The following is a 16,786-nucleotide window of genomic DNA, read 5'->3' on the forward strand; positions in this document are numbered from 1 at the left end:
TACTGAATGAGACAAAGTAATGTTACACAGTTACACAATGGCACAGAAGATACAATTTACTGGAAAAGGAATAAAAACTATACACACCAAGCAATATAGCAGTAAACCTATAAAGCAAAAAAAAAAAAAAAAAAAAGAAATGCAAGGACTTAATGGATATTTGCAACAATATAAGGCTACATTTTTTTGTTTTTGAGACAGAGTTTCACTCCTGTCACCCAGGCTGGAGTGCAATGACGTGATCTCGGCTCACTGCAGCCTCCCAGGTTCAAGCGATTCTCCTGCCTCAGCCTCCCTAGTAGCTGGGATTACAGGCGCCCGCCACCACACCCAGCTAATTTTTTTATTTTTAGTAGAGATGGGGTTTCACCATGTTGGCCAGGCTGGTCTCGAACTCCTGACCTTAGGTGATCCACCCGCCTTGGCTTCCCAAAGTGTTGGGATTACCAGCATGAGCCTCTGCGCCCAGCCAGAAGGCTACCTTTTATTCAACACGTACTATGTTTTAGGTCCTTTCTTTAAAAACACCGTCTCTAGGTATCATTATCCTTATTCCTGTAGGAAGAAAACAAGGCTCATAGTAAGCTGTCCAAATCCACACAGTGAGCACATGGCAAAGATGACAAACAGATGAAGATGTTTCCGGCTTTAGACTCTGCCCTTTCCCTGGTCTATGCTGCCTTGCTTGATGTTACGTGCATTCATAGTTACACCGATATGAACAGGCATGAGGGCAAAAAGCTATGTGCAGTCTTCATTAACAAGTTTCACTAGGATTTTGAGCTTTTGGGACCACTGTGCTCATGACAGGGCTTGACACACACAATCATTGTTTGTTGGAGGAATAAATAAATGAAGATACTGCAGTAGTCAGTACTTAAATAGCTCTTCAAAAAAAAAGAAAGAAAGAATGAAGGAGGGAAGAGGGAAGGAGGGAAGAGGGAAGGAGGGAAGGAGGGAAGAGGGAAGGAGGGAAGGAGGGAAGAGGGAAGGAGTGAAGGAGGGAAGAGGGAAGGAGGGAAGAGGGAAGGAGTGAAGCAGGGAAGAGGGAAGGAGTGAAGAGGGAAGGAGTGAAGGAGGGAAGAGGGAAGGAGGGAAGAGGGAAGGAGGGAAGGAGGGAAGAGGGAAGGAGTGAAGGAGGGAAGAGGGAAGGAGTGAAGGAGGGAAGAGGGAAGGAGGGAAGAGGGAAGGAGGGAAGGAGGGAAGAGGGAAGGAGGGAAGAGGGAAGGAGGGAAGGAGGGAAGAGGGAAGGAGTGAAGGAGGGAAGAGGGAAGGAGGGAAGAGGGAAGGAGGGAAGAGGGAAGGAGTGAAGGAGGGAAGAGGGAAGGAGTGAAGGAGGGAAGAGGGAAGGAGGGAAGGAGGGAAGAGGGAAGGAGGGAAGAGGGAAGGAGTGAAGCAGGGAAGAGGGAAGGAGGAATGGAGGGAAGAGGGAAGGAGGAAAGGAGGGAAGAGGGAAGGAGGAAAGGAGGGAAGAGGGAAGGAGTGAAGGAGGGAAGAGGGAAGGAGGAAAGGAGGGAAGAGGGAAGGAGTGAAGGAGGGAAGAGGGAAGGAGGAAAGGAGGGAAGAGGGAAGGAGTGAAGGAGGGAAGAGGGAAGGAGGAAAGGAGGGAAGGAAGAAAGCCACCTCCGTGTGAGAGGTTCTTTTCTGGCCTCAGTTTCTAGGTCACTGTATTCTGGGAAATGATGATGGCTTTTGGAAAATGTCTGTTTAGCTAAGAGATTGATTTTAGAAGAGTTGCCTCCAGACCTTCAAAGGGCCTGTTCCTGCCTGCGGCTCCTGCCTGTTCACCAGGACTGCATTTCCTGGCAGACCCCTCGCTGTGTGGTGAGCTGCAGACAGAAGTATCAGGGTGTGGCCCAGGCAGCTGAGCCACGGCGGTGACATTTGCCAGTTGTGGGAAGCCAGGCAACCTTTCCCCTCCTCTGAACCTCAGTCTTCTGTCCTCCCCATCCCGCTTGGTGCTTGGATACATTCTCACACTTGTGCACGTATCAGAATCCACCCCCGCGCCTGCCTAAGGGCTGCAGCAGATTTCCAGGCCTCACCCTCAGTGTTCAAGATCAGTGGGACTGGGTGGAGCCGGAGAATCTGCATTCCAACAAGTTCCCAGGTGACCCTGCTGGTCTGGAACTGCATGTTGAGGACCACTGGGCTAGTGATGACAATCCCTTGGGAATTTTCTATTGTGGTGGTGACTATGACAATCATGGCGGTGGCATTTGTCTTGACTGACACCTACTGAGCATGTGCTGTGTGCCATCCTGCGTTAAGCCTGGGGTCTTATTTAATCTTCTTTTTTTTTTTTTTTGAGATAGAGTCGCACTCTGTCACCCAGGCTGAAGTGCAGTGGCATGACCTGGGCTCACTGCAACCTCTGCCTCCTGGATTCAAGCAATTCTCCTGCCCCAGCCTCCCGAGTAGCTGGGATTACAGGTGCCCACCACCACACCCAGCTAATCTTTGTATTTTTAGTAGAGACAGGGTTTCTCCATGTTGGCCAGGTTGGTCTCAAACTCCTGACGTCAAGTGATCTGCCTGTCTCTGCCTCCCAAAGTGCTGGGATTACAGGCGTGCGCCACGACGCGCAGCCCTTCTTTAATCTTCACAGTAGTCCTCTTCTTCCTCACTGTCATCACCCTAGGTAGGGCAGTGGACCCATTGCTGGCTCCGCGTGGCAGTCCCGCCTCTGATCTTTATCGACTGAATGTTTTGGGGCAAGGTGTGAGCCCCCCTGCCCCTCAGTCTGCCCGTGTGTTCAAAGGGATTGATAATGATGACGCCTCCCCGGCAGAGTTATTGGGATCACTATCTCAATGCATGTGAAATGCTTAGAACAAAGATGTGTAAAGATGTGACCTGTGACCATCCCCGCTTTATATGGAGAAAGGGGGGCTCTGGGGTTCACAAAGGTCATCCCAGGTCACACAGCCAGCAAGGGTTGGATCCAGGGTTGGTTACCAGCCTCATGGATATCAACTGTTAATAAATACTCAGGTATTCCTGTTGCAGTAGGCCCTGAGAAAAGGAATTGGATGCCGTGTCCCTTTTACTGAAGCCTGGTGAGAGGAGAGGTGTGGGAGGAAGGAAGGAAGAAAGAAGGAAAGGTGTTTGCGTGGGAGATGTGCATATTGATAACGGGGCAGTACGGGCCTGTGGAGAAAGATCCGGCCCTGGGTGTGAGCTTTTCATACTGATGCCCTGCAGCTTGATGTTATCACAGAAAACTTTTGTGTCACTTTTGTGTCCAGAAATCCTCCAGGGACTGAGGCAACGCACGGGCCTCTGGGCTGTCAACCAGAACCTCTTGGCAGCTGTCAACCAGGAGGGTGCTCCTCCCCCGCCAGGGCTTTTAGAGGTTGAGTTTGTGACACCAAAGGGATGGGTCCCTCCTGGCATTCCTTTGCGAAACAACCCGGGCCTTGCTCCTGATACTGCAGCAGTTGGCAGTGTGAGCAATGCTCAGAAAGACAGAAAACCTGGAGGTCTTATTTCGTCTTGTTGTTGGAAATGCAGATTCTCTGGCTCCAATCAACCATTGATCCTGAATGCTGACAGCGGGACCTAAAAATCTGCTCCAGCCCTCGGGTAGGGGCGGGGGTGGATTCTGAAACACGCACAAGTGTGAGAACTTATCCAAGCACCAAGGCTTCCGCCTGCCGGAAAGAACAATGAGCTTAATTGTGTTCGCCTACCAAACTCGCCCCTGCGCACGGCGATTTTAGAGGAATTCTGAAACGGTCGCTTCATCTTAAAGTCTCCTCGCTTCTCTTTGAGAAACAAAGTTATTGCTCCTAGTCTTTAGCGGGGCACAAAGCTCTTTGAGAATTAAGAAGTTGTGGATCTTTCCTCCAAAGGGAGATAATGCGTCCTGGTTCAGACAGGGAGGCCGGCCACCCCGGTTTGCCGAGGGCTGAGGGGTTTCCTGTGCCCTGTGCTAACATCACCCCCTGCAGGTTCATGGCCTTCTGCCTGCAACTCCAGGGCCTCCCAGATACCCGGGACCCGGCTTTGGGCTAAGGAACCCCGCCCTCATCCATTTAGTTTATTTATTGAAGAAGATGAAGACATGTTAGCACAGGGTTTTTAGAAAGTGGCCTTCAGTTACTTGGTAAACGAATCCTGGAAAGCAGGAAATCCACTTTTCAGGTCATTTATATGAACGTGTGTGTTGGCTCCACTTTTCTCTTTTGTTTTTTATTTTTCTGAATAGGCCTATGACTGTTAATGTGGGAATGTTGGATCCACTCTTTTTTTCTTTTTTTTTTTTTGAGATGGGGTCTCGAGCTCTGTCACACAGGCTGGCGTGCAGTGGTACCATCACAGCCCACTGTAGCCTCAACCTCCTGGGCTCAAGCGATCCTCCCACCTGAGCCACCCGTGTAGCTGGAACTACAGGCACGTGCCACAACACCTGACTCATTTTTAAAATTTATTCTGGAGACCAGATCTCGCTATGTTGCCCAGGCTCTTCTTGATCCATGCCTGGCTAATTTTGTATTTTTAGTAGAGACGGGGTTTCACCATGTTGGTCAGGCTGGTCTCGAACTCCTGTCCGCAGGTGATGTGCCCACCTCGGCCTCCCAAAGTCCTGGGATTACAGGTGTGAGCCACCGCGCGGGGCCAAATTGGTATTTTCAAAGAGCCCACCTCTGTTCATTCCCTAATGCCTGGAACCTGCTAGATTGTATTGTTTGTCCCATTCAAAGGGCAGCTCAGGGTGCATTTTCCAGACAAACTGTCTTTTTACAGTGGATCCTGAGACACAGGCTCTCTTTGGCCTTAGCAATGCTTCCGGGGCCCCCGGATGGGCCGAGGACAGTGGTAAGGACAGGGGACAAAGGAGCTATGAGACTGTGCCAGGGATGGTGGTGGGCTGGCCTCTCTCGAAGGGGCACTGATTACTTCTGCGAAGGCTCCCCCAGCTTGGGTATAGCTCCCCACTCCCCTCTCTGTTGTAGTTAAAAAAAAAATACAACATAAGCCGGGCAATGGCTCACACCTGTAATCCCGGCATTTTGGGAGGCCAAGGTGGGAGGATTGTTTGAGGCCAGGAGTTTGAGACCAGCCTGAGCAACATGGTGAAACCCCATCTCTAAAGAAAATGGAAAAATCAGTCAGGGGATTTTTCCTGACTGATTTTCAGTGGATTTTCAGTGGTGGCGCGTGCCTGCAATCCCAGCTACTTGAGAAGCTGAGGTGGGAGGATCGCTTGAGCCTGGTAGGTCAAAGCTCTGGTGGGCCTAGATGGTATCACTGCACTTCAGCCTGGGTGACAAAGTGAGACCCTGTCCCCCCCCAGAAAAAAATACATAACATAAAACTTACCGTCTTAACCATTTTTAAATGCACAACTTAGTAGCATTAAGCATATTCATGTTGTAATGGGTTAGATCTCCAGAACTCTTCTGTCTTGCAAATCTGAAACCCTGCACCCAGTGAACTGCAACTTCCTGCTTTGCTTCCACCAGCCCCTGTACTTTCTGTCTCCATGAATTTGGCTTCTTTGGATGCCTCCTGTAAATGAAATCATCCCAGCTTCATCTTCTCCACCATGTCTTGCTCTCTTCTTGAAGGAGGCGCCAGCTTGGTGAACCAGTGGCTGGGACTTCATCTTCTCCCTGATGACCCCTGGGGCTCGGGTATTGTGCTGAGGGAAGGGTTTCAGAGGTGACAGAGCCCAGCCCCGCCCTCCTGCTGAGTGACCCATTGCTGGATGTTAAGCTTTCAAGCTCAGACCTGCTGATGGTGGCAAGACCAGGGTCCGTCTTCCTGTTCTGTAGACAATGGGTCCGGCTTTTCATCTTTCCTTAAATTAGCAAGTTGCTGCGGGGGACTGATGAGGCGAGTCCATGAGCCTGGGTGAGCCTGTTGTCCAGACATCTATGGTGTCATTCTCCTGGGGATTCTATTTCCTATAAATTTGTAGTCAGGCCAGGCGCGGTGGCTCACGCCTGTAGTCCCAGCACTTTGGGAGGCTGAGGTGGGTGGATCATCTGAGGTCAGGAGTTCGAGACCAGCCTGGCCAATATGGAGAAACCCCGTCTCTAATAAAAATACAAAATTAGCCAGGCGTGGTGGTGCGTGCCTGTCATCCCAGGTACTCAAGAGGCTGAGGCAGAAGAATCACTTGAACCCAGGAGGCAGAGGTTGTGGTAAGCCGAGATTACGCCATTGCACTCCAGCCTGGGTGATAAGAGCGAAACTCTGTCTCAAAAAATAGATAGAGAGAGAGAGAGAGAGAGAGAGAGATAGATAGATAGATAGATAGATAGATAGATAGATAGATAGATAAATTGAAATCATCAGACTTAAGGGACTTAATAAATCAGATTACTAGATCCACCCACGGTGGGGGACATTTTTGTGGACAGTGGTTAGAAGCTGTTAGGTTCCTATTACTGTTAGAATAAATCACCACAGACGTGGTGGCTTAAAGAAACCCAGGTTTATTATCTTTACAGTTCTGGAGGCCAGAAGTCCAATGTGGGTGTCACCGGGCTAAAATCAAGGTGGCAGCAGGGCTGGTTCTTTCTAGAGCCTTCAGAGGAGATCCGTTTTCTTGCCTTTTCTGGCCTCTAGAGGCCGCCTGCATCCCTTGGCTCATGGCCTCTTCCTCCATCTTCAAAACCAACCATTGGGCCGGGTGCGGTGGCTCATGCCTGTCATCCCAGCACTGTGAGAGGCCAAGGCGGGAGGATTGCTTGAGCCCAGGAGTTCAGGACCAGCCTGAGCAACACAGCGAGACCTTGTCCCTATAAATAATTTCTAAAAATTAGCCAGGTGTTGTGGTACACAACTGTAGTCCCAGCTACTTGGGAGGCTGAGGCGGGAGGATCCCTTGAGCCTGGAAGGTTTTATCACCCAGAAATTGAACTCCTCGATGATGTCAGAAAACAGCACATCCTGCCTCTGTGAGGTATCCAGCTGCTCCCTCGGTACCTAGAATAGTCCAGACCGCACCCCGTGTCCAGTCTACATAGCATGAATGGCCCACACCTCCTGCCACGTTCTGCTTGACTCACTATATTCCAGCCACCCTGGCTGTCTGTCTATTTCTTAGACATGATGAGTTCACATCCACCCCAGGGCACTTGCACCAGCCTTTCCCTCTGCCTGGGATTTTCTGTGCAGAGACATTCCCACGGCTGTGACTGTTTCCTTCATGTCGTTTGGTCTTCCCTGAGCAGTTCCCCCTGATGACACAACTCTCAAGTAGCCCCCACCACCCAGGCGTTTAACCTTGTGAGCTGGTTTTGTTTTCTTCAAAACAAAACCTCAAATGCTACCTCATTTGTATATTTATTTGCCCACTCGACTCCATGAAGGCAAGGTCTTTATCTTGTTGCCTGCTGAATTCCCCCAGTTCCTAATTCCGTGCCTAGCATATAATAGGTGCTTAGAAAACACTTGTTGAACAAATGAATGAATGCATGATGTGCAGTCTCTCTGGAGAGACTCCTGAGGAATCAAGGTAGTGATGATTATTTCCTAGGGGTTAATGTGGTCGACACCCCACCAGCCAGGTCACCCGGCAGTGAATGGTTGAGCCCCAGCTGGCTTGACCCATGAGCTGGAATCCCCATCACTGATCACAGCCCTTCTGTGCTTCCAGACCTCAAGCATCTGCAAGACAGCTGTGCACGCGGGAGTCATCAGCGACGAGAGTGGGGGTGATGTGGACGTGATGCCCGTGGATAAAAAGAAGACCTACGTGGGCTCGCTCAGGAACGGAGTTCAGTCTGAAAGGTAGGGTGGTGTTCTCCAACCCTTGACACCCAAGCCTGGCTGCTAACGGTCCCTCAGGGGGCCTGGGAAGAGGCCCAGAGTCATTACCCTTTAAAATAAAACTCGGGTAGACTTGCACGAATTCTTACCCGGACTCCCAGGTAAGAGCCTTCTTTGCTTTTCTCTTCCTTTTGTTTTTCAAACTAAGGAATGCTTTTCCCTACTATCACATTTGGGATTAAGAAAAAAAAACAACTTTTTTCCTATTACCGATGAACGTTTTTGTAGAAAATTTAGAATCTGTAGGAACATCAGATAAGCCCGAAGATAAACAATCATCCATAACTCATCAGCTGGGAGAATTTACTGTTAGATTTCTTGGCGTGCGTCCTTCCGGTCGTTTTTCTTTGTGTGTGTGTGTGTGCATTTTTTTCCCACAAAAAAATGGGATCAAATGATAGTTACATACTAGTCATATAAAGCTACATCGTAATATAGTTACATAGAGTTAAATAAGATGAGGGAGCCTGGAGTCCAACAGACCTGGGCCCTGTTTCTTACCAGCTTTGTGGCCCCGTGCAAGCGACCTGATTTCCTTCAGCCTCAGTTTTCTCATCTGTGAAATAGGGATAGTAATACACCCTGCCCCACACGGCTGTTGGGAGGTGAATGGAAATGGTGCCTACCTAGTGCCAATAAGAAGTGGCAGTGGCCGGGTGCGGTGGCTCACCCCTGTAATCCCAACCCTTTGGGAGGCCGAGGCAGGCGGATCACGAGGTCAGGAGATCGAGACCATCCTGGCTAACACGGTGAAACCCCGTCTCCACTAAAAATACAAAAAATTAGCTGGGTGTGGTGGCGCGTGCTTGTAATCCCAGCTACTCGGGAGGCTGAGGCAGGAGAATGGCGTGAACCCGGGAGGCGGAGCTTGCAGTGAGCTGAGATAGCGCCACTGCACTCCAGCCTGGGCGACAGAGCGAGACTCCGTCTCAGAAAAAAAAAAAAGTGGCATTAAGAAGCACTCTGCAAATGAGGGTTATGTTGATTACTCCGTATTTCCACTTGAGACCATACCTTTATGGAAATCTACGACCATAAGTCATTGGTAGTGACTGTGAATGACTCTCGTGTGCTTCTGTTCGTAGCTGGTGTAAGTCCTTTCCATCACGGGGGGCGTAGCCTCCCCTAGTGAGTAGCCTTCTCCGGAAATGTTTCCACACACCGTGGCTGTTTCCTTAAATTCCTAGAAGTGGGCCAGGTGTGGTGACTCAAGCCTGTAATCCCAGCACTGTGGGAGGCAGAGGTGGGTGGATCACCTGAGGTCAGGTGAGGCAGGAGAATTGCTTGAACCCAGGAGGCAGAGGCTGTAGTGAGCCAGGATTGTGCCACTGCACTCCAGCCTGGGCAACAAGAGCAAAACTCTATCTCAAAAAAAAAGAAAAAAAAGACCAAAAAAGTCCCTAGAAGTGAAATTCCTAAGTAGGGCCTTTCCTGAGTGTCCTTCAGAAAGGGCACTCAGCCTCACGAGTGGCTGGGATTATAGGCATGCGCCACCACGCCCGGCTAATTTTTGTATTTTTAGTAGAGATGGGGTTTCGCCATGTTGGCCAGGCTGGTCTCAAACTCCTGACCTCAGGTGATCCACCTGGCTTGGCTTCCCAAAGTGCTGGGATCACAGGTGTGAGCCACTGCACTCGGCTGCCGTGATTATCTCTTTAAAGATCTCCAAATACAGTCACATTCTGAGGTACACTTGAGGGTTAGGACATTAACATACGGATTTTGAGGGACCACAAGCAAGCTCATAACAGGGCAGTGTTGAAGATTTCATATTTGAGGGATGCTCTTTAGAGAAGGAATAAAATCAAGGCTGTAATGTGCCCTGGGCCCCTGGATGCTCAAGGCTTCCTGCCTCCTGGGACACAGCCCCTGCTTCCACCGCCAGCCTCCTGGGCACTTTGTGCAGCGGGCTTGCCCTGTCTGTGAAGATGCCACAGCATCACTTGTACCCAGATCGTGCCCATTCTTCCCGGGACCCCTCCCCGGTGACTCTGCCATCAGCAGCCCTGAAGAGCCGGAGTAGACAGCTTCCACGTTTTCTCCTTCAGCACGTGCGGCCTTTGTTTGGGAAAAGCTTAATGAAGGGAAATTCCACTGATTTAATGGGAGGGAAATGAAGCAGCTGATGAGGAGGAATTTCCTGGCCGGGCTGGAAAGAAATCCCAGGGCATCAATTTATTGAGCTCTTTGTACCCTCTTTAAGAGAAAACAGTCTTCCTGAACAGCGCAGTCAGCTGGGATTTGTTCCCTGTCGGGCTGATTCATGACAACATCACAGCAGTGCCTTGTGGGCTGGGGACAGGGGCCTCGTTGTGGGGCCCCATTGGTAGGCACCTGGGGAGGGCAGGGACCGAGAGAAGGCCCCTGAAGCAGCTTCCCCACCTGCCCCGCTATCACCCAGGGTGTGGGGGGCTATCAGTCTTTCTCTCCTCCTGCGACACCCACACAAATCGCCACTGTTGCTGTCTTTGTAGGTGTCTTCCAGGCATCCCTCCCAAGCACTCATGTCACTGGTGCCTTCTGCACTCTAGAAAGATTTTAGTGATTTTCTGCAGCATTTCCAAAGTTAAGACTTTGCTTTTCTTCCTTCTCGGACTCTCTGCTCCTTCGTCCTGTGGACTGGCATCTGTGATAATGCTTGGGTTCAGCTTTTCTGTGCCTCAGTTTCCTTGCCTATAAAGGGAGGAATAATATTACCTGCCCCCTGGGGTGGTGGCAGGGCAGGAGGTCTCTAGGTGGGTCCCCAGGCCGACAGTGTCCAAATCAACCCAGGAAAAGCACATTTTCTGGCCCCACCCAGCCCAGCTGAATCGGAATCTCTGCAAGGGGCCCAGCAGCCTGCGTCTGAGCAGGTCCTCAGGAGCATCATGCTGCACGCTTGAGTGTGACAGCCGCTGTTCTAAGAGTCACGCGAACCTGGCAAACCTGACATGAGTCAGTCAGCACTCACGTCCCACCGTTGCTCCAGCCTGGGTTGGGGGAGAGTGCAGATCCTGTTAGATATGGAAATAACAGCTCAATAGTTTCTGTTTCTTAGGGTTTCTGGACACATGTCGGGATTTTCAGTCACCCAACCCTTGAGATTCTCAGCGCTGAGTTGTCCAATACAGTAGCCATCAGCAGTGGGTGCTCACTGAGACCTAAAACGGGCTTATCCTGAGCCCATTTGGAGATGTGCATAAGTATGAAACACACACCGCATCTTCAAGATTTTATACCCAGGATTCTGATATTATTTTGCTACTAGGAGTCATTCATCCAGGCGTGGTGGCTCACACCTGTAATCCCAGCACTTTGGGAGGCTGAGATGGGCAGATCACCTGAGGTCAGCCATTCGAGACCAGCGTGACCAACATGGTGAAACCCTGTCTCTACTAAAAATACAAAAATTAGCCAGGCATGGTGGTGCACACCTGTAATCCCAGCTACTCAGGTGGCTGAGGCAGGAGAGTCGCTTGAAACCAGGAGGCAAAGGTTGCAGTGAGCCAAGATTGCGCCACTGTACTCCAGCCTGGGCGACAGATCGAGACTCCATCTCAAAAAAAAAAAAAAAAAAAAGGAGTAACTCATTTACTGAGTATTCATTGCGCACCTGTGCTGGGACCCAGGGCACAGGTGATAGAGTCCACAGAACTCATATCTCAGAAGAGGAGTGAGCACTGGAGCCCCCTACAGGCTGGTGGCCGGGACAGTAGGTGGCACCCACCGCACTGAGGACGCCGCTCACCCACTGCCCAGTGGGGTCACCTCAGGCAAGCAGTCTCCCCAAGCCTTGGCGGCTCCTCTATGTAATGGGTCACCATGAGAATTATGTGAGAGAGTGTGTGCGAAGCCCTCGGCTAGTGGCTCACAGTAAGCATGACATAAAACCCAGGGGCACCTGTTGCCACAAACTCAAGATGCCATGGTGCTTTTCTCATAGGGTCAGGTGGCTTGATCCTAAGAAATGGCCCACAAGACTTATCTCTCGGGATGTGGGGTCAGGGATGTTCCAGGAATTCATTCTTTCATCCTTGCTTCCATCCTTCCAACGCTCACTCCAGGCAGGCATCATACACTTAGGGAGCACTGACGATGTCCCTGGCACCCAGGATCCCACAGGGAGCACAACAGCAGACCTCTGCCATCATGGGATTTGCCATCTAGTGAGAGGACACAGTGCAGAAATGACGATGCCAGTGACAGGGCCCAGGAGGTCACTGTTGTGGAGGGACGGTCCAGGGAGGCATCGAGAGGGCTGGTCTTACTGTCCAGAGGGGGCTCCCTGGTGACATGGCTCCCAGGAGAACCCTGCAGAGACATCTGGGCGTGGCTATGCCCTGACCTTTCCTTATTTAGATGGAACCTCAGTCACCATCTCTGCACAAAGCACGGGGCTGGGAAATTTGCCAGGAGCCTGTTCCCAATAGGGGCTGTGGAAACCCAGCCTAGAGCCAGAGAATGGCTCTGTCCCTGATGGCTGCTGGGCCCTGGGGGCGGGGGGGGGTGGTCACAGGCAGTCCCAAGGGAGACGTAGATGTTGTATATACTGTGACCAGTTCACAGCAAACTGTACTTTAAATGTAGGGAATCCTTCAATCACACAAACCACCAAAACCCATAAACAGGATTCTCAGCACACGGGGCCAAAAGTCAGTTCTGCTTCACAGCGGTTTTGATTTAGCAATGATCCTCCTCTACAAGAGGACTTCCTGGTCGTTTTGAAAGGCAGCCATGCAGAAATGAGGCAATGTAAGAGACTAGCACCTGCTCTCTCTCCCCGCCTGCCAGGGTAGCAAAGGAAAGAAAAGATGTCAGGAAGAGCTTTCGATACTGGGACGTAGGTGTCTGAATATTCTTGGGGAAATGCCAGACATCTGGATGAATGTCAGTTCAGAATTTTTTCTTAGATCAGAACCATTTTTTAACACAGATTTTGCAAGAGATTGGAAAATATATCAACAATGACAATGAGCATTCTTGGTCACTTGGTTTTTTAAAATGTCACCTTCATACAAAGGTATGTATGGGTGGATATCCATCTGAATTGCAAATTCATTCACCTAACACTTATAGGCAGCCCCTGCACTAGGGGCTGGAGACACAGCAGGGAACAGAAGAAAGAAAAATCTCTGTCTTCAGAGGAGTGTGGTCTGCTGCGGCAAGTGCAGCAGAGATGTGATGTGAGCATACGTGGGATTCTAAAGTTTCTAGAAGCCAAAGGAAGAAGTAACAGAAGGGAAATTTTAGGATACATTTTACTTATCCCAATATATCCATATTATTTCAATATGTAATCAATAGAAAATTATTATTAGAAAGAAGAAATTTACATTCTTCTTTAGGTATAAGATCTTGGAGATCTGGTGTGAGTTTCACACTTACGCATATCTCCATTCAGATGAGCCCGTTTTGGGTCTCAGTGAGCACCCATGGCTGGTGGCTACTGTATTAGACAACTCAGCGCGGAGAACCTCAAGGGTCAGGTGACTGAAGATCTCGCTATGTGTCTAGAAATCCTGAGCAACAGAAACTTCTGAGCTATCATTTCCAGATCTAAGGAGCCCTGCACTGTCCCCCAAGCCAGTCTGTACCAAGGGTGGGACATGAGGTTCTCTCTGCTCTGCAGAGGAGGTGCTGATAGCAGACAGGCAGGTTCCCCTCCTCCACCCGTATCCCAAACTTTCACTGGCTCTGCACACATTAGCACATCTAATTCCCCAACAGCCCTGCAAGGTAGGAACTGTCATTACCCCTATTTTATCAGTAAAGAAAGGGAAGCACAGAGAGGTTAAGCGACTTGCCCAAGGTCACCCAGCCTACCAGGGGCAGAGCTGGGACTCAAACCCAGGCTGCGTGTACCAGAATCCATGCTTTTAAGCAGCACTCCTGACTTCCTCAGCCTGGACAGGCCACTGAACTTGGGGTACAGACCCTTCCCAAGAAGGGGCCAGGGAGAACCTTGAAGGCCAGGATAAACTTGTTCCTATCTTTACAATAGAAGAAACATGTACTTATTATTTAAATAATACATCCAGAGAGCAAAAAGTAAGAGTCCCAACAGATGGCCTGTTAACCTCAGTTAACTGTTGATTTATAACTTTTCTTGACCTGTTTTTCCTCTTTGCACATAAAACACACATACAAATCAAAATGGAGATTGTATTATACGTGCTAGTCTGAAACTTTTTCCCCCTAAGAATAATGATATATTTCATCAAATAAGATGAAGAGGTTTGACAGTTCCCTAGGGTGTGGGCTTTGTGAGATAGTTCACTCACCACGTGTGCATACCCGGCCTGCGTTGCCCACATTCCCACTTTGAAGGGAGGGTGAGGTTTAAACCTGGCAGGGGCGATGGCATTTGTATCTTCCGGCTACTGAGAACCTGCTGGATGCTCGCCTCTGGCCCATGTACCTCCCGGGAGAGGCTCATGGAGTTTTTACAGTGTCCCTAAGGAGTGGGCACTTTGAGGAGCCCAGTTTACAGATGTAGAAACTGAGGCTCAGAGAAAAGGGTTAACCAGCCCAAGGTCCTAAAGAAGAGAGCTAAACCTGTATCTGTCCAACTTTTGAATTTTCCTGAGGGATCGATAGAGGGGTGAGACTCTGGGAGAACAGGATTGGAATCCTTTTTTTTTTTTTTTTTGAGATGGAGTCTCCCTCTATCGCCCAGGCTGGGATGCAGTGGCGCGATCTCACCTCACTGCAACCTCTGCCTCCTGGGTTCAAGTGATTCTCCTGCCTCAGCCTCCCAGGTAGCTGGGATTACAGGCACCCGCCACCACACCTGCCTAATTTTTTTTTTATATATATGTTTAGTAGAGATGGGATTTCATCATGTTGGCCAGGGTGGTCTTGAATTCCTGACCTCAAGTGATCCGCCCACCTCAACCTCCCAAAGTGCTGGGATTACAGGTGTGAGCCACTGTGCCCAGCTAGGATTAGAATCCTTTAAAAAAAAATTATATATGGAGAGAGACACACACACACAGATGACATACACAGACACATACACATATACAGACAGTCCTAGACACTTAAGATCGTTCAACTTATGACTTCTCAACTTTATAATGGTGTGAGAGTCATATGTATTCAGCAAAAACCACACTTCGAATTTTGCATTTTGATTGAAAATTCTTTATGCTAACTTCCTTGTAAAATAGGGCTTTGTTAGGTGATTTTGCCCAACTGTGGGCTAAGGTCAGTGTTCTGAGCGCACGGAAGGTAGGCGAGGCTGAGCTGTGACAGAGGCGAGGTGTATTCACTGCATTTCCGATGTGGACTTCTGACTTCCAATGGGTTTATCAGGACACAACCCACCGTAAGCCGGGGAGCATCTGTGTCCACAGTCATGTATGTATACTCATACATATAGAGACAGTTATGTACATATAAATGGTATTTCTTAATAATTAAAAAGAAATTACACTTTTTAAAAGCCAGAAGACTAAGCATTCAGGGGTTCCTCTTCTGCCGTCCTTTAATGCTGGGTTCGGGACTCCACGGGGCAGCTTCCCTGTCCGCCTCTGGAACCAGAACCGGCCGTCCACCCTCCTTAATCCTGTCTGCCTGTCGGGTGATGCCAAAAGGCAAGCTCTTCCTCCCCACGTCACTTTCAAGGCAACTGAGGGGGTTGCAGCCCCACGTGCCTGTCCCTGGCTGGCTTCCAGGAGGGAACCCTGTGCTTCTGGGGAGCTCTTTAGAGAGTCCCTGGATTGTTCCTGCCCCTTTACTCTGGCCTTTAAAGGGTCTTTCTAGGCCGGGCGTGGTAGCTCATGCCTGTAATCCAAGCATATTGGGAGGCTGAGGTGGGAGGATCACATGAGGGCAGGAGTTCAAGACCAGCTTGGCCAACAGGGTGAAATCCCGTCTCTACTAAAAATACAAAAAAAAAAAATTAGCCAGGCATGGTGGCATGCACTTGTAGTCCCAGCTACTCGGGAGGCTGAGGCAGGAGAATTGATTGAACCCAGGAGGTGGAGGACGGTACAGTGAGTGGAGATTGCACCACTGCACTCCAGCCTGGGCGACAGAGCAAGACCAGTTCTGAAAAAGAAGACTAGAGAAACCTCTACAATATAGTGAAAATGATTTTAAGACCTTCATAGCACTCAACTTCCCACACCCAGAAACAACCTCTGTAAACATTCCAGTGTATTTTCTTCCAGGTTTCTTCTATGTTTACATATAAACACGCTTTTTTTATTGTTTGTTTGTTTGAGACGGAGTTTCGGAGTTTCCCTGTTTTGTCCAGGCTGGAGTTCAGTGGCGTGACCTCGGCTCATTGCAACCTCTGCCCCCCAGGTTCAAGTGATTCTCATGCCTCAGCCTCCCAAGTAGCTGGGACTACAGGCACCCACCACCAGGCCCGGCTAGTTTTTGTATTTTTAGTAGAGACGGGGTTTCGCCATGTTGGCCAGGCTGGTCTCGAACGCCTGACCTCAGGTGATCCGCCTGCCTTGGCCTCCCAAAGTGCTGGGATTACAGTCGTGAGCCACCACACCCGGCTTAAACACGCTTTTTAAAAAGGGATTATGCTATTAGTGTTGTTTTGTTAATCGGATTGTGACTAGCCCTTCAAGCCCTAGCCTATCTAGCTACACTGTGGTTTCAATGGCTGCACAGATTTCGCAGCATGGATAGACCATCATCCATTTATCGTCACTGATTGACACTCAGATTGTTTCCTTTTTTCTTTCACTGTAATAAACAACACTAGAAAGAACATTTTTGCGCAAGCCTGTGCACTTTCTTGACGATTTATTTAGGTAACTTCCTCTTAGGTAACTTATTTTTAATTTATTATTATTTAGGTAACTTCCACTTAGTAACCACCAAAGTGCTGTCCTAATGCAACGCACAGTGTTGCACTAAGTAAAAAAGTCAGCAAATCCTCTCCTGGGTAAGGCTCCCCCACCAGTGGCTTTCCATTGTACTAAGAATCAAATCCGCCCCCCTCCCATTCAAGGCCACAGCTGCTTCGGCCCCTGCCCGCTTCCCCACCCTCTCTGTTCAT

The 16,786-nt window shown here is 49.6% G+C and overlaps 1 protein-coding gene across 2 annotated transcripts in view; it reads left to right on the forward strand.

Annotated features, from left to right (window-relative positions):
- Nucleotides 1-16,786, forward strand: part of CRISPLD2 (cysteine rich secretory protein LCCL domain containing 2) — a 90,909-nt gene that overhangs the window by 62,941 nt on the left and 11,182 nt on the right. For both annotated transcript variants that reach the window (XM_055299760.1, XM_063612506.1), the window contains exon 14: nt 7,613-7,746. In XM_055299760.1, coding sequence (XP_055155735.1) covers nt 7,613-7,746 — 134 coding nt within the window. The remainder of the gene's footprint in view (nt 1-7,612; nt 7,747-16,786) is intronic.

Source organism: Symphalangus syndactylus, chromosome 11 (assembly GCF_028878055.3).
Source record: "Symphalangus syndactylus isolate Jambi chromosome 11, NHGRI_mSymSyn1-v2.1_pri, whole genome shotgun sequence".
In the NCBI taxonomy this organism is placed as follows: domain Eukaryota; kingdom Metazoa; phylum Chordata; class Mammalia; order Primates; family Hylobatidae; genus Symphalangus; species Symphalangus syndactylus.